This window comes from Acipenser ruthenus, chromosome 1, assembly GCF_902713425.1.
Source record: "Acipenser ruthenus chromosome 1, fAciRut3.2 maternal haplotype, whole genome shotgun sequence".
In the NCBI taxonomy this organism is placed as follows: domain Eukaryota; kingdom Metazoa; phylum Chordata; class Actinopteri; order Acipenseriformes; family Acipenseridae; genus Acipenser; species Acipenser ruthenus.
This window is the reverse complement of record NC_081189.1, coordinates 49,649,116-49,673,385: the sequence shown is the minus strand read 5'-3', so window position 1 is coordinate 49,673,385 and position 24,270 is coordinate 49,649,116. Positions and strand designations below refer to the sequence as shown.

Sequence of the window (24,270 nt, the reverse complement as noted above, 5' to 3'; positions counted from 1 at the left end):
CTCTTCGGTATCCAACCCTGATTCTGGTTCTCTCTCTCTCACTCACTCACTCACACTGTGCTGAAGAGCTTGATCATCATGGATAAACGGTTAGGGCGGCTACGTGATGGGTTGATACACGACGGATTACTGTATTCGCTTTTCTGTTTAATTGTTCAACTTACTGTGGTTTCATAGCATTAACTGGATTCGTTAATCAACAAAATATTTGCTCAGCACTCCCTTTCTCTTAAAAGTTTAGTTAGTAAATTTGCATAATTAATCAATCAAAAGATCAAGGGTGATGTCACAGAAATATTTTAATTGAGACTATTACCTTCTTCAGCAGATATCCGATGAATTTTACTATTGCCAGTCCATGTGAATACAGTAACCTTTGAATCAACAAAAAGCTTGTAGTATCCAGCAATGAGGCAGGCAAGATCTTTAGCAGAATGAGACTCCATCAGCAATGTGATTGGCTGGAGAAAGCAAACAGAAAAAAAAAAAAAATTATTGTTTATATTTGAATTCAACAAGCTCTCACTTTTCTTTTTTACATTTACAGATATTTGCAAGGCAGTTTAGTGTTTTATTCTACATTACTTTCTTCCTGTGTAATACTGTTTACATACATTTTCTACAAATAATTGCCTGTTTTTTGTAAAAAAAACTAACCAAAAAGTTACAAAATTTACAGCAACCCAGTATGGTAATCTGTGGACTTGAGTATTGTAGTTTCTTGCTCATTCTCAAATATAGTATTGGTGATAATGCCCCTTAAAGATATATGAAAATGACTTGTCTTGTGAAATACATAATTCAAGGTCCATTATCACAGACAGACTGAATGCTCTACCGATGGTTCTTTTAGAATTATCAGAACAAAGTAATGATAATAAAACCTGAAAAGTCACTTAAAAATGTTTAAAGGTACTTAACATAAGATGTTTTATTCTTTCTTAATGCATGTCAATATATAAAATATGAAGAAAGCCCTCCACCGATTCATCATGCTATAATCTACCTCTGGCAGTATAAAGCACTGTGCTCACCTGAGGGGCGTCTGATGCTGATGCAAAATATAACATAAAAACACAAAAAACTCTCTTCATACACATTTTCATACACAAATATTCTCCACACCGGTCACTACCTGTAGCTAACTGGCTTTTTGTTAAGTTCCCTTGCTGTTGCCGCTGTCAATTAGCTAGCAGGCAATGCCCACTACTTTAGACAATGCTTAATAATATTATGAATAAAACAAAGCCTTTTACCTTTATATCCTGGAGGTATATTTTTACCATGCTGACTTTTTCAGACTCAGGATTAAGCTGCACCTGGCTGATATTCATAAACTCAGTCAAGGTTGTCAAGATATTTAGTTTGTTGTTGATGATTTGGCTGATGCCATACTTGGCACCAACCAGCAGTGTGACAAATGACTCTCTGTCCTGCAACTGAAAAAAACATTTTTAAATGCCTAAAAACTTCCAGACATGTCTTTTTTTCAAATGTGATAATGCCTATGGTTTAAATCTGGTCAATGTGGAAGTTATTTATCCATTATATGTAATTATTTATTTTTTAAAAATAAAAATAAAAATGTGTGAAAAATAGTTCACAATTTAATGTTTAATATACCACCACTTACATATAGGACAAAAGCCTGTACTGTCACATTGATATTAGGGTTTTTTTTTTTTTTTACATACCATTAAAGTTGCACTGAAGGTTTTTCCTCCATATGTTTTTAACTCTCCCAGTATTTTTAGATAGTTTAACCTTGCTTGTGCTGCAGAAATCAATTGCTTGGGGAAAGAAAAACAATTACATTAAATAAGTAAAAAGAAAAAAAAACACAATTTTAAAGTATATATCAAAACAAGAAAGCAACTCCAGATCATCTTCTTGAATATGCTTCTCTGACTTGCATAATTTTACAAATAAAGACTCTTGTCAAACAACTGCATGCTATATTTATCTTGTTTAAATTACAGTTTAAATAATATAATTCTGAATAATGTGTATGTCCCACTTAACATTGCATTTCTAATATTACTTTATATTTTAACAATTGCAGCTGGGGGGGGGGAGGAGGGGCATCAAACACCTTTGACAAGAAATTTGGTTGAACTCTCTATCATGAGCAATGGGCAAGGTTAAGGAGTGGCTAAACCAGTGTTTAGGAACGTTGCGTGATGTTAAACATCACCCATGAATTCAATCAAGATGGATCGGTGCTTAATTTAAAAAAAACAGGCAAAGAAAATTGAAAGTAGTTCTGAGGAAGCAGAACTGCTCTGAAGAAAGTTTCTGAAGCTTGGAGAAAGCAATGGGAAAGTGTGCTGGAGACGTGGAAGAATCAATGGTCTGAAGACTGGCTAAAATCATGTTCTGAGAAGGCTGAAATCAGCTTTGAAGAGAGGCCTGCTCTTTGCTCTACAAAAGACTGAACCAGTAAACAGGACACTGCATTGATCTGAAAGCGGGTCTTTGTTTCTATGTTGCTGCACGAAACAAACTGAAGCATAGCCAGCAGCTGGGCCTAAGGTCATGTACTAGCCATATAGAAGAATTACAATGCAACGCATTCTTTGAACTGTGAGTTTACGTCTGATCAACGGAAATATTTCCAGTCGAAGATAATGTTGCAAGACTATTGGAAATCAACAAGCTACTTCCTTTGAAAATAACTGTTGTTTGCTGAGAACCTAAGCAACACAATGCCTAACACAAGAAAGATGGTCTCTGTGAACATCAGATCCAGAGAAAGAAGAAATTACAGTGTTACCATCACCCTACAAGAACGATGTCTTTGTTGAAACTCGATAAGTATTCAACATATCAAATATAAAACATTTTATGACTTGAGAAATTAACTGTAGCAAATGCTGCCAAGTCAGTGGATAAATTGTTCTAGGAATAGAATATAACTTCCTGTTTTAGAGTGTGCAAGAAATGTATTTTCTTTGTTGAAATGTGTAACGCAAAGGAGTTGCCTCATAAATGCAGAGAATTTGATCAATGCCCCATTTCTGAGTTAATTTTAATATAGAATCAGTTGAGATTGATAACATATTGTTTAGTTTGGTAGATCACGTCTAAACAAAATTAACTGGAATGTTGGATTCTGAATGGGAAGTTGAATTAATTCTTGTGCATTTTGATATGAAATACTGCAACAAGAAACGAGTATTGAAAATACTAATGCAAAGTAGACACTTTGTGTGATCAGCCATAATTAATATTAGTATATTAGCCATGTATGCTAATAGTGTTATTGTCGTTGTAATCGTTTGACTAAGAAATCAATGAACTGTAAACTATTCATGCATATCTCTAACCAATAGCCTTTCCTTTCTATAATATTAGATTAGTTAGATTAGCACCCTTTTTATTCTTAAATAAAATCTTGTTTTATATTTCTGACACGTGTGATTATTGTCAAGGGAATCCGAGTTCTACATGATCGTGAACTTAAATAAGGTATATCTCATTTCTCACATTTTGACATCCCTGAGTGGGTGACTAGAGACTAATTTATATTTAAATAAATTGTATACCTAATTCACTACATTTTAGAGGCTGCTGGGATATCATAAACTGAAATGAACTGGATTCCATTTACAATAATTTAGAAATAATTTCTTTAAACACACATTTTCAGAGATACTAAAATGAAATCATGGCGCACTATTCTGATACTACTCTGACTCTCACAAACTGTGTCGGTAAACTGGGCGTGCCCTTCTTGTCTCCCCTGAACTGCAGCTTGTGAGTAATACTGTAAAAGTGTGGTTGTGGCCGGGGCACAATCAGCTGCAAGCAGATTTTGGTTGAAAGTAATTAGATATAATTGTTTTTGCTGGTACTGTTTTGAATAACAATGGCACTGTTATTTTGTGAATTTGAATGTTTAGACCAGAAATTTTAAGCATAGCATTAAACAAAAGACGTCTCAAATTGAGGTTAGGAAACTGGGTTCGGATAAGAGATGGAAATGGTTGAAGCAGTTAGAGTTTACTCTGAAGGAGTTAAAGAAAGCTAAAAATACTGGACGTGAACAAACTGATTTGTTTGAAATAACAACTGCAAAAGAAGCAGAAGTTAATTCTGCCCCAATCAACGAGGTGGTGGTTCAGGAGGGAGACGAGTTAAATTTGAAATATTTATCAGCGGTCTGTGAAAAAATGCTTTGGAAAATAAGTTTGACACATTGGTAACTCAGAGAGATAGTCTGCAAAAGGCATTGTGTACTATGATTGAGGACAAGCAGAGACCAGCCACTGCAGAGTAGAGAGGCAGTGCAATTTGTGTGGAAAGAAGGGGCACCTGTTTGAGGACTGCCCCTCTTCCTATGCCAACATGGCCAGAGCCAGTGAGGCAAATACTAACAAGCCTAGGCCTTAGCAGGAAGAGGGAGCAAATAACAAAGATCAGTCCACATCACCACCAACAGCATCAAGAACCCAGACTCCAGCACCACCATCATCACCAGCACCCTCACCACCCCCCGGCCCCCGAGACATGTCCCGTTTTACGAGGACCCCTTCCCCCAGCCCAGAGAGAGAGTACAACAGCCACTTCACTAGCTCCTCCAGTAGCTCCTCTGATACAGAACACGAGGCAGGGAGGGAGCCTGGACCCAGCAGCGCCCCCCCCCCCCCAAGTAGGGCCCTCTCAGCGCCAGCACTCCCCCTCGGCTCTCGTTATGACTCCATAAGGATTGAGTCCGTGGGGGAGGAAAGCGAAAGCGACAGTGAAAGTGAAAGTGAGAAGGAGGGGAAGGGAGTGAAGAACCAGCCGAGGGTGGGAAAAAGAAAGGGTAGAGACGAGGGGGGGGAAAGAAAGATAAAGACCAAAGACAGCAAGTTGCAGGTGGCCCCCATAGACCCAAAACCAGCTAATGTCCACACAAAGTCCCCAGTCTTGCCCTCGCAGGCAGAGACGGAGGCGAGTGGGATGGCTACACTGCCCCCTAGTGGGCAGGTAGCAGCCAGCCAGGGCATCCCCAGCCAGCCCTCCCAGTCATTAACACAGACCCTAGCACACCTCGCAGAAGAGGTGTTCACTAATGCACGAGGGAGAGGTCAGGGTCAACACCTTCCCTGACCAGCAGTACCTCGGTAGCAATGACCCTCTTCAAGCGAAGGGCCTCCCTTCAAAGCATCCTTGACCCCCTCCCTTGTATGGGCAAAACCAGGGGCCCCCTAGAGGTCCTCCTAGATACAGCACTGGAGGACATGGGAATACCCCTGGACGCGAGAAGCCAGAAGTCGGCTAACAGCTCAAATTCAACAAACGGTAACAGCCAAAGAAGGCTGTCTGTCAAACCCCTCCCCTCATGACAAAGCTGACCCACACGTTCCGAGGGGCCCTGAGCAAGTTCCACTAGACTTACCTTGTGGGGAGTTGAATAGCCCAAACAACTCCACGTACTGTGAATACAAAGACGGTGCCTTCTTGGACGAGGCAGCAGTGAGTACCTTCTCAGGGGTGATGGGAGTTGCAAATAAGCCCAAGCCCCCTCGAAGCAAGCGTAGAGCTTAGAATAGGAAGAGTGTCCCGACCTCCCAATCATAGTCACTATGGGGTGGACGCAGCGACTCCTTTTCTTGTTAGCTACCCTGATGGCCCTGATATGTGTGTCTGTTAATGTCAGGAGCATCAGGGAGACACAAAAAAAATTTGATGTACTAAACTATCTAACTAACTTGAAAGCAGATATCATCTTTCTGCAGGAGTGTGGTATTTCGTCGAGCCCTGATTATAGGGACCTGAAAGAGAGTTGGACCCTGGGGGACTCCTTCTGGTCGGGCTCCAACATAGCCAGAGCCGACGGAGTAGGTATCCTGTTTAAAAACCCATTTATTACCTCCTGCAGCAGCAGGGAGGTAGAACCTGGTAGAATTCTGAGCGTGGATATGACATACAATAACACTTCCCTCAGACTGGTCAATGTCTACGCACCCACTAACCAAAACGAAAGAGCTCAGTTTTTTCCACAGCTGCGTCCACTACTCCTGGGGAACGTAACCGTCATCGTGTCGGGTGACTTCATTTGTGCTCTAAGGGACGTAGACCGGAGCAGGCCACGCAACGACCGCTCTAGTAGAGTTTTGTCCTCCGTAATATCTGATCTCTCCCTGTGTGATGCAGGTAAGGACCTGGTGCCTCCCTTTACCTGGGTGAGCTCATCTGGGACCTCCTTCTCCCGTATGGATCTTGTCCTGCATACCTGCTCCCTTACGAAGACAGCAGTAGACACCCAGGCCGCCTTCTTCTCTGACCATAGGCTCCTGCAGGTAACATTGGAGGTCCCTCAGGCCTCCCAGATGGGGTCAGGTGTCTGGAAATTAAACACTTCCTTACTCAACGACCCCTCCATAGCAGCAGCCTATAAGAGCAGGCTTGTTCAGTGGACCACTTTGCGTGACCTATTCAACTCCCCTATAGAGTGGTGGGAGATGGTCAAAATGAGAACTAAGGGTTATTTCATAGCAGCAGGCAAGAGGAAAGCAAAAGAAAGGAGGGCCAAATATAAACACCTGAATGCTGCCCTCCAGCGTCTGAGCCTGCTACAGCTTCCCTGTAAGCGACAAGATAGCCCAGACCAAGTTAGATCTTTCAGTGCTTTGTAGGGAGGAACAACGAAAGGTCATGCACAATGCAAAAGTGCAAAAAATGGAGGAAGATGAAAAGTGTACCCGCTTCTTCTTCCAGAAAACGAGGGAGAAGCGGCACTTAATGTCCTCCATGCTCGACAGCAGTGGGAGGCTAGTAGAGGATAGTGAGGGAGTTAAAAAAGTGGTAGATAACTTCTATAGGGACCTATATAACATCAAAGCTACAGATGACACCCTGATAGAGTGGTTCCTGAGCCAGTTGGAGCCTGACTCAGTGCGGGAGGAGGAGGGGGAGGAGAAGGACCCAGAACTCACGTTGGAGGAGCTCACCCAGATGGCTAAGACCATGAACACCGGTAAGATGCCAGGTCCAGATGGCATCCCGGGTGAGTATTACCATCTTTTTTGGGACACACTAAAAGTTCATTTAGCAGAGGTCTACAGGGAGAAGCGGTTGGGCCTTTATGCAGGAGAGTGTAATTACTCTCCTTCATAAGAAAGGGGAAGTTAAAGATCTACGGAATTGGCGCCCAATCAGCCTCCTTTGCGTGGACTACAAGATATTAGCCAAAGCTCTGATGCTCCGGCTACAAGTACACCTCCCTTTGGTCATTGGCCCCGACCAGGCTTGTGGTGTCCCAGGGAGGTCCATCACCAATAGTAGAAACATGCCCCTATGCAAAGTGCCGCAAGAGAGAAACACCAGCCCATATCTTCTGGGAGTGTGATGTGGCTGGCAGTGTCTGGCTCTCTGTCTCTGTCTTTCTAAACAGGTTTGCTGACATGGCCAAGATGACCGCTGAGACTGGGCTCTATGGGCCTGCGGAAGGAATCGCTACCAGCACAGCTAAGTGCGTTTGGCGTGTCATCAATGTTGTCAAGCAGATCCTGTGGGAGGGCCGTAACGTCTGTGTCTATCACAAGCAGGAGCTAGACACTGTCACCACGACCAGAAGGGCACAAACTCTTATCAAGGACTTTGTAATTCTGGACATCCGGACCCTCGGGAAGGACAAGGCCTGCGCGGATTGGAGGATCGCCGGACTTCAGGACGTGAAGATGGAATAACACAAAAAACTGGAACCACTAGCTCCTAGGAGCGGGACTACGGGGCACCGCTAAGCCTTTTATTTATTTTGTCATGCCAGCATTCCGCCCTTTTTAGCTGGCATGACGGTTTTTGAACGGTGCCCTGGTTTTATGTAGTCTTTTTGTTTCAGTTTTATGGACTTTGATTTATTTTGAATGTTTTATTTGATTTTGTTTTGTTTTGTTTTTTATGTATCTAAAAGATTTTTAATGTCAACTATTAAAAGTTACATTTTAAGTGTTTTATAATTTTATAATTTTAACACACTGTTTTACACACTGTCCCTTTGCCCCTGTCCCTTTTAGTTTTAGTTCTATAGTTTTATTGTTCTGTTTTATGTGTTTTATGAACCTTTTTAAGAGAGCACTCCCCGGCCCTCACAAGCACTGTTTTTTTTTATAGATGGTTCTTTTTCCAGTCACTTTTATAGCAGCACAGGTTTTATCATGTTGATTTTAATCTGTGTGTTTTAACCATGTACAAAGCACGATTGTCTTGGTGTTTTTAAATGTATTTTAAATGCTTTTAAAACAAAATGTATGTATGTATGCATGAATGTCATCTTTAAAAGAAATGTAAAATGAATGAAAAAAGAATGGGTGTAAATTGTAAATATGTAAAATCTCAATAAAGGAGTATTTTAACCAAATTTAAAAATTCCCTTTTGTGAAAACAAAAAAGAACCATATGACATGTTTTTTAATATAACTAATATTCATTGGTTGTGACCTGTAAAACCCCTCATTAAAATGAATGACTGTACAATACATGTGTGTAATAGGAAGTAATTAAGTTACTACAAAGGTTGAGAATCCTTAATGATATAATATCATAAATAAATAATATGTAATAACTTTCATGCTAAAGCTAGTTTACCTCATGATTCAGTAGAAACTATTAAATTTGATGACTTTCGAATGTATTGGAATTTTCTTTTTCATATATGCAAATATGTTTTGTTTTGTTTCCTTGAGTCATAAATGATTTAATTGATTGTTGATGCTTGTCCAGCAATAACACTGAATTGACACTGCTTAACTGTCGCTGAGGAATAAATGACGAAAATGCCCTTTTGGCCTATTTGTTTTTATTCAGGGGGATGTAGCGTACGAGACAGTCAAATCAGGTTATTTGCTGGATAGTAATATGCATAGTTTAAACTTGTTTTTGAAAGTTGCAAGTTAATAATATTTAGTAAATCAGTGCACTAAATGTATTCATGGGGATATGCATGCCTATCCTAAAGTCTCAGTAAACATAAAAATTGGGCAGGATGTGACGCGAGTACAGGTGGGTGTTGTATCCTCGACTGCCAGTGCCCATCATTCTGGGATGGGACTGTAAGCAGTTCAAATATTGGTTGGCTGCTGTGACTGCCCCCGCCCCCTCCATTGGCTAAGGAGGAAGTAATTGGAAAAGCTTCCCCTTCCGCTACCTGGCTTGGTTTTGCCATAGATACAAGCCCAGAAAAACAAAAAAGCAAACGCTGGGCTGCTAAGAATGAGGGCTGGCAACGGAAGGAATCTGATCAGATTCATGTGGGGGCAGTTGGTGAAGGTTCTGAGGGGGGAGGAGGAGGAGCCAACACAGGGGCCTGGTACGTCTGCCTCCATTCGGGACTGACATGATCAATTGCTCCCATTAGTTTCGACTTGAGCAAGGACGTAATGACGCACGGGGCCGGCTCTTTGACCAAGCAGCTGTGATTAATGGTCGGGTGGTCGAGCCCATACCCGTACTTTGAAATTGATCGAGATCTACTGTACCAAGTTGATAAACCAGATTGAGGAAGTGTATCATCAGTTGCCCATTCCTAACCTCTTTAGGGATGATTTGTTGCATTTGGCTCATTGGGCCCTGTGGCAATGTGCCCCGCCCCTGTGTGCATTTGTGTGTTATATGTTGTATTTTCCGCCTTCACCGCTGTGGGAAGATTGCTTGCCACTCCCACTTCCACGACCAGAGGAGCTGCAGCTGAGTTTCACACCGCCCACAAATGCCTGCCTCGCACCGCCCACGGATGCCTGCCTCGCACCACCCACGGATGCCTGCCTTGCTTCGTCCAAGGATGCCTGCCTCGCTTCGCCTAGGGCTGCTTGGTGCTCTGCATCGCCTGGGGCTGCCTGGTGCTCTGCATCGCCTGGGGCTGCCTGTTGCTCCGCATCGCCTGGGGCTGCCTGTTGCTCCGCATCTCCTGGGGCTGCCTGGTGCTCCACATCGCAGCAGGATGTACTGTGGCCGGAACCCCACCAAGGGGAGCTGCCGGCCACGAAAAAGGGAGAGGAGGTCTGGAGACCACAAACCCCTGCAGCAGTTTTGCTGCCGGAGATCGTGGGGGAGGTCAGGAGACCTGCTCCTGCTGCAGCACTTTCGCTGCCGGAAGTACTGTGGCCGGAGCCCCATTAAGGGGAGCTGTCCGCTTTGAAGAAGGGGGAGGAGGTCCGGAGACCACCAACCCCAGCAGCAGTTTCGCTGCCGAAGATCGTGGGACAGGTCAGGAGACCGGCTCCCACTGCAGCACATGTGCTGCAGGAAGTACTGTGGCCGGAGCCCCACAAATGGGAGCTGTCGGCTACGAAGAAGGGGGGAGGTCAGGAGACCACCCCCAAGCAGTCTTTCCGCTGCCAGGACTGTCCCGGCTGAAGGAGTCAGTCTGGGAGCTGTCAGCACGTCTGCTGACAGCATGGCCAGTAGCAGCCTGGCTACTGGCAACATTGCCGCCCATGAACCCCTTAAAGTCCCTGTTCTTGGCCCAGGACTTTGAGCGAGACTTTTGGGATTTTAAGGGGGGAGGTGGCCGTTGAGGCCATGTGCGCTGCACACAAGGTGGGGTATATGTGGCAATGTGCCCCGCCCCTGTGTGCATTTGTGTGTTATATGTTGTATGTTGTGTGTGTTAATGTTGGTGTTGTAGTTGGTACACGGGATATAAATGGGTGTGTGCAGCACAAGTTATAATTGTATTTAGGCACGAGGATTGCACATCACTTCACATGCATTTAAAGTAATTAATATGCGAGCACGAGGTTGCACATAATTAATTCACGTGCTGGGATTCAAGTGAATAATTAATTAGTAATTGAATCCCGGCACAACAGTATATATAGATGCATGTTTCACTCACTTGGCGTTGTGTGTTCGGTGAGTGGAGAACGGGAGTGTGAAGAAGGAGAACAATAAGTAAACTAAAAATATACTAAAATAATAATTGTTATTTATTTATTCTTACTCACCGTGTTTGTTTGTCTGTTCATCCACCTTTTGTTTAAGTGTTAATCAGTTTTGTTTGTCTATTTATTTTGGCCTCAAGTGCTGTGTCCTGTTTTCTGTTTAAAACCTTTTGTTTGTTTATTAAACACTGAGCGCTGCCGCAACTCAGTTTCACTCATCACCACTGTCTCTCTATGTATTCCTTTCTGGTCTGACGTCATTCACAAAGCCACCCTGTGACACGTTGTGTCGGAACCGGGATAACAGCGCCGCCAAGACTCAGGCCAGAAAGGGTACTGTACAAAAAAAAATGGGAAAAAGCAGCCGGCAGCAGCAGAGCAAAGGGGAAAAGGAGGAAGCAGGGCTGTGGTGTTTCGCCTGTGGCAAAACCTGTCACACCACCATGCACTGCTCCGTCCATGTGGCTCTTTGGGCACTGTCCCGAAAGATGGGATGGGGGGAAGACACGGAGGAGTGGTTCCGCCGGAAGGCTAGGAAGGCAGTACCCAACCAGCTGCCATCACCGTTGTGCCCCCTCTGTGAGGGTAAGCATTACTTTGCCTCCTGTCCCTTCCGCAGTTATGAGGAGGAACTAGCACCTGAGTGAGAGGAGCCCATGCATCCAGCGCCCAGACGGGGGGACCGCAAGCGTCCAGCGCCCGGACGGGGGGACCGTGAGCGTCCAGCGCCCGGACGGGGGGACCGCGAGCGTCCAGCGCCCGGACGGGGGGACCGTGAGCGTCCAGCGCCCGGACGGGGGGACCGCAAGCGTCCAGCGCCCGAGAGGCAGCTGTTCCCATCTCCACCAGCAGAGGAAGAATGCCTGCTGGTTTCCCCATCACAACCAGCAGAGGAAGAATGCCTGCTGGTTTCCCCTTCCGAGACAGAGGGAGAACTGCACCCGTCCCCTGTAAGTGAGGTAGAGCTGCACCAGTCCCCTGCAAGTGAGGTAGAGCCGCACTAGTCCCCTGCAAGTGAGGTAGAGCCGCACCAGTCCCCTGCAAGTGAGTTAGAGCCGCACCAGTCCTCTGCAAGAGAGGGAGAGTCGCACCAGTCCCCTGCAAGAGCAGGAGACTACACGCTGCTCCCACCTCTGTCGCCAGGAGACTACACGCTGCTCCCACCTCCGTCGCCAGGAGACTACGTGCTGCTCCCATCTCCACCCCCAGGAGCAGAAAAGCAGGAGCTGCCTCTGCCTCCACCACCTCAACCGCTTCCACCAGGAGGAGAGCAGCAGGAGCTGCCTCTGTCTCCACCACCTCCAGGGACAGAGCAGCAGGAGCTGCCTCTCCTCCACCGCAAGGAGCAGAGCTGCCTCTGCTTCCACCACCTCCACCGCAAGAAGCAGAGCAGCAGGAGCTGCCTCTGCCTCCGCCACCTCCAGGAGCAGAGCAGCAGGACCTGCCTCTGACTCCACCACCTGCACCGGCAGGAGCAGAGCAGCAGGAGCTGCCTCTGCCTCCTCCACCAGTAGAGGGTGAATACCTGCTGTTTCCGTCTTCACTGTCGTGGGAGGACTGCTTGCCCCTCCTACCTCCACTAACAGAGGGTGAATACCTGCTGGTTCCGCCTTCACCGCTGTGGGAAGATTGCTTGCCACTCCCACTTCCACCACCAGAGGAGCTGCAGCTGAGTTTCACACCGCCCACGGATACCTGCCTCGCTTCGCCTAGGGCTGCCTGGTGCTCAGCATCGCCTGGGGCTGCCTGGTGCGAGTCATCGCCTGGGGCTGCCTGTTGCTCCGCATCGCCTGGGGCTGCCTGGTGCTCCACATCGCAGCAGGATGTACTGTGGCCAGAGCCCCACCAAGGGGAGCTGCCGGCTTTGAAGAAGGGGGAGGAGGTCTGGAGACCATCAACCCCAGCAGCAGTTTCGCTGCCGAAGATCGTGGGACAGGTCAGGAGACCTCCTCCCACTGCAGCACATGTGCTGCAGGAAGTACTGTGGCCGGAGCCCCACAGAAGGGAGCTGCCGGCTACGAAGAAGGGGGGAGGTCAGGAGACCACCCCCCAAGCAGCCTTTCCGCTGCCAGGTCTGTCCCGGCTGAAGGAGTCAGTCTGGGAGCTGTCAGCACATCTGCTGACAGCATGGCCAGTAGCAGCCTGGCTACTGGCAACATTGCCGCCCATGAACCCCTTAAAGTCCCTGTTCTTGGCCCAGGACTTTGAGCGAGACTTTGGGGATTTTAAGGGGGGAGGTGGCCATTGAGGCCATGTGTGCTGCGCACAAGGTGGGGTATATGTGGCAATGTACCCCGCCCCTGTGTGCATTTGTGTGTTATATGTTGTATGTTGCGTGTGTTAATGTTGGTGTATTGTAGTTGGTACACAGGATATAAATGGGTGTGTGCAGCACAAGTTATTTAAAATGTGACACGCCCGAATAAAACTAAAGCAAGGCTTGTGACACGGTTCTATTGGCTAGGGCTTGATGGTGATGTGTGGCTTTTGCGAACACTTCTGGGAATGCCAACCTGCCAGACCTAGAGCAGTCCCACGGGCCCCACTGATGCTGTTGCCATGGGTAGAAGCTCAGTTTGAGCATATTGGGGTAGACATAGTCGGACCGCTGCAGATGAGTACGGTGGGATGCATGCATCTATTGGTCATTTTGGATTACACTATGCGTTATTCAGAGGCCATACCACTCCGCTCCGCATCTGTTCCCGGGTAGGTATTCCCCAGGAAATGCTGACCGACCAAGGAACCAACCTTATGTCACAGCTGGTCAGCGAAACATGTAAGCTTTTGGGGATTAAGACCATCAGGACATCAGTCTATCACACTCAGACTGATGGACTTGTGGAGCAGTTTAATAAAACCCTAAAAAGCATGTTGCGCAGACTCATTGAAAGTGACGTGCACAACTGGGACAAGCTGTTTCTTCCCCTTCTCTTTGCTATTAGAGTTAGGGTTTTCTCCATTCGAGCTGTTGTATGGGTGGAGACCCAGGGGTGTGCTTGATATCGTCAGAGAGATGTGGGAGGAACAGCAGGACAATTTGACCAATACAATCCGGTATGTGTTGGACCTGCGCAAACTTCTCGAGTCTATAGATCGATGGGCACATGAAAGAACTGTATGTAGTTTTACCATTGTTGGTAAACAGTGGGACTGCATCAAAGTTACCGGTGTCAGTATTCAAGACACAAAAGCGCCTCCTTGTGTATTTATTAAATCAGTGTGCTGAAGTGGCATCTCAAAGAAACTTCTCCTGCATTTCTATTCAAAAACAATCTATTAAAAGATGTTCTTGGTGTTTATTAATACCCACATTTTAAAAATTATAAATGGTTCAAAGACATGCATTAGTCTCTCGGCATCAGATATGGAAATAATTGGTCTAAGTTTGGCTATATTTCTCAAATGGTAAAAAGATACTTTAGTAACTTCCCTAATATGAGTCTCAAATGACAGATCAGGATCAAAGATGACCCCAAAGATGACCCCTGAATTATTCATTTCTAGTTTAAGTTTTGATGAGCGACTGCAAGGGTACACACTTCCTTTTAGTTGGTTCTGTGAGCCCACTGGCATAACTTCTGTTTTATCTGAATTCAACATTAGAACATTTTGTGACATCCAATGCTTGATGGCTGTAAGGCATGTAGCAAATAACACCCAGGCAGAAGAAATTCCTGGCTTTAGGGACAAATATAGCTGGGTATCATCAGCATAGCAATGGAAGTTCACTCCGTGTCTGCAGATAATGTCACCTAACGGCAGCATATATAATGAAAACAACAAGGGACCTAGAATAGAGCCCTGTGGAACACAGACAACTTCCGATAATGCCGATTTTACCTCACCAATAGACCAACTGAAATCTATCAGAAAGATAAGATTTGAACCAGGATAGGACAAGGCCAGACACTCCTACTGTCCTTTCAAGACGATTCAGTAGGATGGAATGGTCTCCAGCAGTGGTGCAGAATGTTTTTGCTGGCACGGCCACATTGACAATCCAAATGACTTCTGAGAGCCACTAATAAAATGTGTTTTTTTGTTGTTGTTTTTTTTAACCATACATAACCAGATACAAATATTTTTTGTGTATATGAAGACCCAAATGCCAAAGTTTGTTAACACCCTAGTTTCTGTTAAGATTTCTATCAAACAATAACAAGCTAATAATGGTTACGTTATAGAAAATGCAGGGAATTATGACCAGTGTTTATAGGTGTTTGACAGCATAATTTGCTTGAAATCACTTTTACAGTCTTTATCAGTCCTGGAGACTCACTAAGTCCGGGTTTGTGATCCAACCATCATCTTGTCATTGATTTTAAATTATTCACTGTTTTATAAATTAAAACAATCATGTTTTGGGACATAAATGGACTGTGGGAATTGTTTACTGTGCACAAGCAATCTACAATTATTATTTTTCCCTGAATATTTTTTTAATTGGAAAAAGCAAACACCTGGGCTGTTAGTGAGAACTTATGACTGGATGGAAAACACTGATAACTTAAGAAGGTGATACTTACCAGTGAATGCTTTCTAGGGATTAGTGTGACGTGTTGCACTGCCTCTCAGAGACCAATTTCAGAATGTCAGATATTATTTTCGACGTTGCCAGATACATAACTGCTTCAAGTTTATCATCCGTAATCCGATTCCGTTGTTTAGATTTGTTGAGACTCAGCAGAGAAAAGGCATGCTCGCAAATGAACGTACTGCCAAAATGACAAGCAAACTTCATGGCTCTCTGTGGCAGGTTCTGAAACTTCAGAATCAAGGCAATTGTAGAAATTGAGCAGATTTCCTTTGCGGTATTTACAGCGAATCGAGTCAGAGCATTGCAGATCAATAAGTTCAAGTTGAATACTCCTTCCACTGCTTCTGGGTCAGTTGAAAATGGGTCAGTGAATAACATCAGCTTTTGAGTGTCTCTATGAAAGTCTGAGAATTGCTGCTCAAATGAATACTGAAGCTTCCCCACGACTTCAGTATAGGGCCCAGAGTTGTGATCTGAAAACACCTGCTGGCATGTAGGAAAGTGAGAGAGATCACCTCACTGCAGTTGCGTATAGAACAGTTTCGGTTTAGTCTGATTTGGCTGGCGAGGTCACACACTGAAGCCAAACATTGAGATCATTAAGATAGGCAGTAAGGTCAGCAAGGAAAGCAAGACCACAAAGCCACTTAGCATCCTCCAGTAGGGTCACAGGTCTTTCTTTCTCTATCAAAAATGATTTAATCTCCAGCAGCAGCGCCACAAACCTTTTCAAAACTTTACCCCTGCTGAGCCACCTGACTTCTGTATGATAAAGTACTCAGCATCAATTTCTTCTAAATACGCTTTAAATTGACAGTGGTTGAGTCCACAAGATTTTATGAAGTTGACCATGGAGACAACAAAATTCATCAAATTGGATTTGCTGGTTACTATAACTTCCGCCTCAAATGAGTAGGCGTGTACTAAACGGGAAGTATTTCTCAGTGTGATCTTATACTGAGCTAGTTTATCGGTAAAGCGTGAGAAAAAAAAAGGTAAAAAAACCCCAACATTTTCATGTGTGTTGGCGGGCCACATGAAACATCTATGCGGGCCGGATTTGGCCTGCGGGCCGTATGTTATGCACCTATGAGCTACAGTATCAAAGGCAGCACTTAGAACTTGAAAAATTAAAACTGATGGAAAGCCAGAGTCAGAGCTTATCAGCAGATCATTCACAACTCTGACAAGAGCCGTCTCTGTGCTATGTGCAGCACGAAAACCAGACTGAAACTTATTGAATATACCATTAAGAGTTAGACATTTTTGTAACTGAATTGCAACAACTCTCTCTAGAACCTTAGCTAAGAACGGTAGGGTGGAGATTGGCCTAAAGTTATTCAGGACTTTAGGGCCCAAATTGTGTTTCTTAAGCATAGGCTTTACCACAGCTACCTTAAGTGCTGAAGGAACTATACAGGAGGAAAGTGAACCATTTATAATTTTTTTAATGTGGGTATTGATAACACCAAGAACATATTTTAATAGCTTTGTAGGAATATGATCAAGATAGCATGCAGTAACTCTCATATGTTGAACTAGCTCTGTCAGTTCCTTTAAGTTCATCAAAGAAAAATCCCCCATAGTAGCCTTAATAGGTGTAGTTGTTAAAATTGTGCCGGTCCTCCTTAATAGAAGGTGTCTGTGGAATCTCATTTCTGATGTCTAGTATTTTATTTTTAAAGAAATGTAAGAAGTCATTGCAGCTGTGAGAGGAGCCAATGTCAAGGGTAGGACTATTAGGGAAAGGATTAATTAATTTAAGAAATCTAGGAATATTTTATTTGTTTCAATTAAATTAGAATATGATGATCTAGCCAACACCAGAGCTTTCCTATATTTAACCAGGTGGCCGATGTAATGAACATGCAATTTAGATCTCCATTCTATTTTTCAACCCTCATATTTCATCTTATGAATTGTAACATTGAACCACGGTGAGCTTTTTTAAAAGACACACTTCGAGTTTTGATTGACGATACAGTATCTAATGGTTGTTTAGTTGCTGTGACGAGACGCTAGTGGACTGAGTAAGACTGGATGGAATGCATGCGCATTGAATGAAAAGCAGATAAATAAGTCCTGGTACCCAGTACCAGCATAAAACTAAGTCCTGTTACTGAGTACCGGCAGAATTTCATCCCTGCTCTGAAGGATTGGTGTACTAACACACACAGACAAATACAGTAGTTTTACCTTTTGCCTTGGTTCAAGCAAACTTTGGGTCTGCTTCATGTGAAAACTAATGGCTTTCTTCAGGTCTTTTACTCTCATATTCCGGAGCAAAGTGGATGATATGAAATTCTCGATTCCCCAGTCCTTCCTGACAAAAAACAAAAAGAGAAATGTTTAAATTATATTTTGTTTGAAATGATTTCATCATTGCATTTAGTTCTGGCTTTGCACACTTGTACTTACTCAATGTACTTCAGTGAGAGTTTCTGTGGTTGCCCACAGGTGTGAATGCGCTCTTGAATGTGCAGTGCTGCAAGGCGGAGGGCAACATTGCATTTCATTTCCATTGCAAACCTCTCATGCAGGACATCACTGCAGCTCTGGAGAGAGAAAACAGCAGACCATGCTCAATTCATGTGGACATTTGCTTATTATGGGAAATGGAAGAAATATTTTTATTATACATTGCTCTTTAACCTGCATTCAGTTGTACATGTCCTGTGTTTCTTGTTTTAATGTAGAACATAAAGCAATCCATAAGACTAAGGTAGAATGAAGTTTGGAGTGGTAGAAATTGTGCTTTAAAATTAATACCCCAGTACCCTGAGTTTGCTTGCATTTACTGTTCTTTTCACCACCACAAGTGGAGTAATTCCAATAGACTCCATTATGCAGTAGAAACACCTGTGGATGAAGCATGACAGCAGTAGACAGGGAAGCCCCGGCCTAATCTTTTAATAAAGTAGACATGTTCCACTTCCTGTCGGAACAGTGAGAGAACATCTCAAGGGCCAAATTAAAAAAAAAACATTTACCAGAACATTTACTTAGCGTCAATCACTTTAAAGTAAATGTGATCATGTAGGCTAAAATTGAACTTATATAATTTGAACTTTAATTTCCTACCTGTAAAAATAGATATTCAAATGCAACTGGATCTTCTTGTAGTAGGTCAAGTGGATCTCTGGGGACAAAGCACACCCTGAAGAGGCACCTATAGTCATGGGACTCCTTCTTCTGCACCACCTATAGAGAGTCCAACAGTCTTCAGTCTTTTTTCATCACATGACAAAGTATTTTTTTAGGCATTACAGAGGGAATTACATGTTCTGACCTATGTACCTTTTGATTAACCAGTCACTATTATTTTGTGGGTCTGGTAGTGTCAGTTTGATTGTGCTCTCTTATACAGCACTGTACTATTCCCTACACATACAGTGCCATGAAAAAGTATTTGCCCCCTGTCTGATTTTCTGCATTTAAAACTCTACAATGCATTAGTAAGACCTCACCTAGAATATTGTGTCCAGTTCTAGTCACCTCGTTACAAAAAGGATATTGCTGCTCTAGAAAGGGTCTGTAACCAACTCCCCAGTAATGTTGTTGAAGCTGACACCCTGGGATCCTTCACGAAGCTGCTTGATGAGATCATGGGATCAATAAGCTACTAACAACCAAACGAGCAAGATGGGCTGAATGGCCTCCTCTCGTTTGTAAACTTTCTTATGTTCTTAAGACCGTTTTCTTCTTTAAGCCTACTTTTTTTTTGCCACAGTTCGAGTTAAATGTTTAATAAAGCAATACGTATTATTTCTTTGATACGTACAAACAATAGACTCTTTTCTACTCATGGAGAGGTTTGCTTGAAGCAGTGTCTCCTTCAGTGATGGTAAAGCTTTTTAAATATACCAGTATTTTCTTTCATTTCTTTTCTTTGTAGTAAGCTACAACTACGGACGGTACACTTTTTTAAGTCCATGCACATCTTCACTTGTCATCTGTGACATCATCTACATCTGTTCAAATTATCATTTCTTAAAGGCGCAGTGCTCCATTATATTGAACTTCGATCAAACTCAAAATGTAAGCAAACTAGAATACTAATAAAGAACGTATGAATGTTTTAACCACAGAGAAACATTATGAAGCCCAAATTCTCGGCATGTAAGAACAAGTCCACCGTTCCAGTACAAGGGAGCACATTTTGGCTATACCGTGTCAGCATGCCAAGCGGTCCCCTCGAAACGTATAAATCTGTGTAGATAACAAAATTACGTAATACCTGTAAAGGTCATCTTAGAAGCATCAAAATTACGTTTTTTAAATTTGCTTTGGGTTTTCGACAGAAGAAATAATAATAATAATAATAATAATAATAATAATAATAATAATAATAATAATAATAATAATAATACAACTACCCGACTGTGCCCGTTTAAATCTGCAATCAACTTTTTTTTTTCACGGCACTGGATAGCATTTTATTCTACTTTTTATTGTATATGGTTGGGCAAACATTTTTTTAGATTTCAACAAACAAAACCCAAAATACTGTAGGTTATTATTAATAGTTTTCCATTAACTTAAATATATCTGAAATCAAATTTTTTTTAAAAAAAGTTTTAAAATGTTTAAAAATGCTTTTTTACGCACCAAATTCAACTACAGTTCCTATCCGGTGGCCATCTTGAATTTAAGTTTTGCACTCTACTGACTTTAACTTTCAGAATAAAAGAATAAATAAAAGATTTGTCACCAAAATACTAAAACTGTTCACTGGAAAAATTCATTCCAAGCTACAGTGTGATTTTAAATTGAAAGATTTTTTATTATTATTATTATTAAGCCAGAGCCTACCGCTGGCTCAGGAGGGCGTGGCACAGAGATATGACATGATTCACTGCAAAAAATTTACATAGGCATCATTTTGAAATGCATGGGTTTTGTTTATACTGTAATATACAGATACATAATTTATTATAGCACGTTTTAAAAGTACATTTTTCTTTGTATGTTACAAAATTATAATTATACCCATTATATAATATTTTGAGTTGTATTTCTTTTGGGTCAAAAAGTCATAACAACGTTTTGCACAATAATTTGTAAAGAATGTAATTATACATTAGATTAATGCATTTGCCACTGAAAAAACAGGTCATGTGAATATATACATAATTAATATGAAGCATTTTTTTAAATGTTATAAATGTAATCCAATTTAAACTTAATCTGTGTATTGCAATCATGTATTTCACATGTTTTTAATTACTTTCTATATTACAAATCCATGTATTTAAACGGTCTAGCATATTTGCAGAATCAGATCCACCGTGAATTGTATCGATGCTACTAGTCCTGTGAGTGCCTGACGTTTAACCCGTCATACCATCTACGTCACTGCTGGCAACCACGTGTATGCTTGCAAGGGACAAAGTGAAAACGTGCCTTAAATGTATCACGCGTATTCTTAGTGGAGTTTCTACACACACTAATCTTTCTCCATTATTGAATCGTATTTTGTCATACTTGTACTTGCTAGAACCAAAGTCATTGTATTTATCTTGCTCTTAATTGTATTTTACTTGTACTGTGACCCTTGAAATGTATTTTTGTTTACGACTGTAAGTCGTCCTGGATAAGGGCGTCTGCTAAGAAATAAATAATAATAATAATAATGTTATTTATATATGTGCATATCACACATTTGAAATACTGTTCATGCTGCACATTTCTAATATCGAGACTGGTTACGATTTATTATTATTATTATTATTATTATTATTATTATTATTATTATTATTATTAATGTATTTATTTATTTCTTAGCAATAGAATTAAAGTATACTCCCCCCCCCCCCCTTAGTGTTCAGAATCAGTTGGGGAGTTGATTATTTTTTCTTAACCTGATTTACAGCAGGTGTTCTAATTAGCTGCCCCTGGGTTTGTTACAGGGAAACCCCAAGTTCAAAAGGCACAGCATGTGAGGGAGAGATAAATGTTTCATGCCTCACTAAAAAAGGTATGAGTGATATCCCGGTTTTTCCAGGTTACTATTAGAAAACTACAAAAATGAGTTTAGTTCTAAACTATTTATTTCACTAGCACTAAACTTTGGAGTTACTTTTGTAGGCTTACTAATTGTTTTAAGTAATTTATATGACCTATTTACTTTTTTGTTTCCTTTTTGGCTGGTCTGCTTTCTTTGTTGGTAAGTTTTTTTGTATATTTTGTTCTCTTTGTTTATTAGAAATTTTTTGGATTTCCTTGGAGTGTTTGTGTTTATTTGTCACAGATTGCAACACTATCCAATATCAGCTCTGGATTTTCTCTGAAGTTTCTGAAGAATGGGTGAGATCAGGCCAGTTTTTTCTATTTATTAATTTTTTGCTTGGATTTTAAATTGGAGCTGCATATGATTTTCCAGTGGATTTGGCTGCATGTATGTCTTGTTTTTTTGTGCTCTTAACCTGGATTACTTTGGATTTGGACTTTTTTGGGAATATTCTTTTCTTATTTTTTTTTGTTTATTTGTTGGTTTTGAATTTACCCGAATCTGCCAGTATTGTTAATGTTGTCTTGTCTTAATGATTATTTTTGTTTAAACAATACTGTTGTTGTTGTTTATTTTGTCATTACTATTTTTTTGAGATCTTGAAATTGAGTTAGTTTGAGATATCTGCAGTTCAATTTAAGATATCTTGAAATGCATTTTGAGATATCTCTAAATGATAATTTGGCTTGCCATAGAATGCATGCTTTCTCAAAAGTAGAAGTGGAAATATACACTTGGTTAGGTGTGTTATGCATGCTAAAAACTTCAAATGGGTAACCTAACTTCAAATGTATAACCTAACTTCTCACTGGAGTACTAGCTATAGTTTTCTCTGTGGGGTGTTATGTATTGACTGGCCTAGACATATGATCTCCTTCACGATACAGCTGACTGGGAATTATCTTTATTAATTATTTTATTTTATAATATTTGTAATTACATTTTTTTAAAAATTTAGTAGTCTGCAATTGTTCTATGTGGGGTGTTTTATTTATAATTTTCTCCCAATTTAGAATAGCCAATTACTTAGCCAGGTTACAGGCAAGCCTGTAACCTTGCCTGGCCAGACTACAGGGGTCGCTGGTGCACGGTGAGTTGAGGACACCCTGGAAAATGATTTCAGGTAGCACAGCCTACATAAAAACAAATACGAGCTTATACTACACAGCACAATAAGAATGAGCATTTTAAGACTAAATGTTTGTCATACTGGCAGTAAGGCTTGGTGGTCCATGGTTAAAAAAGGGGCTTGTTACCAGGGTCCGGTTTTTAAAATCTTTTAATCTGGATCAAAGTGATCTGGATTTTGTAATCCTATATTTTATGGTCAAGATTACTTTTATTTGGATCATTTTGATTCAGTTTTTCAGAAAATGTCACTGCTGGATTACATTTATCCAGATAACAAATAATCACGATTATGAAATCCAGTAGGCTATAGTTCTTAATTTATTATTTTATTCATTTATTTAATAGAACTGTAGCAGGGGGAGACCTGTGCTGACTCTTCTGGTGTATTCAAAGTGCTGCAGGAAGAGGGTAGCAGCCGTTCAACATCCGCCTGTTGGTCATGGCAGTGACATGGAGAGGTGGGAGAGAGGGTGTGTGGGTTTTCCTTCTCTCTGAGTGGCTGAGAGGTGGGTTTTGGGGTTTGCTGGCCCTATAAAATAACATTCTGCTGTTCCCTCAGGTCTGCCCTTTTAAGAGACGCACTGGTCCAGAACTGAGACACGGCAGGGAAGGAAAATCCCAAAAGGAAAGAGAACACAAAGAAAGAGAATAGTGGTAGCGGGGAAAACCAAGTGCAGCACCTTTTATTTGTAGTTTTGATTACTGTTTCTTTTTTTTCTTTTGCCTTTTGTTTATTTTTTTGTTGAGCACCTGTATTCTGTACCGCCTCTGGTATTACTGTGGTTCTGTCTATCATCATTGGTAGGCAGACCACGGTCAACAGCGCCCTCTGCGGGCTGAAAAGTGGAACTACCCACCATTAATAAAACTGGGCACCTGTACGATGTTTCAAGTTCACCTTTTGTCTCGTCTCCCTTGTCAGTGAATTACCCACCACCCTTCCACAAGGCCTTATTTATGATAACCTAATTTAACAAAATAAATAAGATCATGGTAATAATGATTAATACACAACTTTTGTTTTATATTATTTAACTAAATCTAAATCCCTTTTAATGTTAGTGCACACAATGCATGCAAATAATGGTTATTTTATTTACACCCAATTAGCAGAAATTAAATAACTAAATTGAAGAAAAATAAAACTTTTGAAAAAAGGATCTGTGTTTTTAGACATCTTCCTCGGCGGTTGGGAGTCCAGCATCTCAGATGAGCTTTAAAGAGGCGTATGTGATGTGTATGCTTTTTTTAGTAAAGCTATAACACTAAATACGTGTTTTCCTAACACACTATTTGGACACACAGCGTGTGTTTGCTATGACAATTCAAACAAAATATCGATGTTCTATTATCATTTAAAAGCTAAATCCACCTCCTGCAGTAGGATCACAATAATCCTGGTATTCTGGATCAAAGTAATCCTGATCTCCTCTTTAAATAATCCCAATCACATTTTGATGTTTTGAAAAACCCAATTGCACAATATAATCCAGATCAAAACCAGAAATCCGATAACTTTAAGTTTTGAAAAATCATCCCTAGGCGATTCCTAGTTCAATCCCAGCCACTGACTCATTGTGTGTGACCCTGAGCAAGTCACTTAACCTCCTTGTGCTCCATCCTTCAGATGAGACATAAAACTGAGGTCCTATTATAAGTGACTCTGCAGCAGCAGTTGTGATGCTCTGTAAGTAGTAACAGTTTAGCACGGTATATTTGCA

At 41.9% G+C, this 24,270-nt stretch overlaps 1 protein-coding gene across 3 annotated transcripts in view; it reads right to left on the bottom strand.

Annotated features, from left to right (window-relative positions):
• LOC117420497 (FERM and PDZ domain-containing protein 1) overlaps positions 1–24,270 on the bottom strand; it is a 212,424-nt gene that overhangs the window by 34,290 nt on the left and 153,864 nt on the right. For all 3 annotated transcript variants that reach the window (XM_034921745.2, XM_059025940.1, XM_059025944.1), the window contains 6 exons: positions 18,490–18,609; positions 17,827–17,963; positions 17,605–17,731; positions 1,695–1,790; positions 1,257–1,439; positions 317–461 (listed from right to left, as the gene is read on the bottom strand). In XM_034921745.2, coding sequence (XP_034777636.2) covers positions 317–461; positions 1,257–1,439; positions 1,695–1,790; positions 17,605–17,731; positions 17,827–17,963; positions 18,490–18,609 — 808 coding nt within the window. The remainder of the gene's footprint in view (positions 1–316; positions 462–1,256; positions 1,440–1,694; positions 1,791–17,604; positions 17,732–17,826; positions 17,964–18,489; positions 18,610–24,270) is intronic.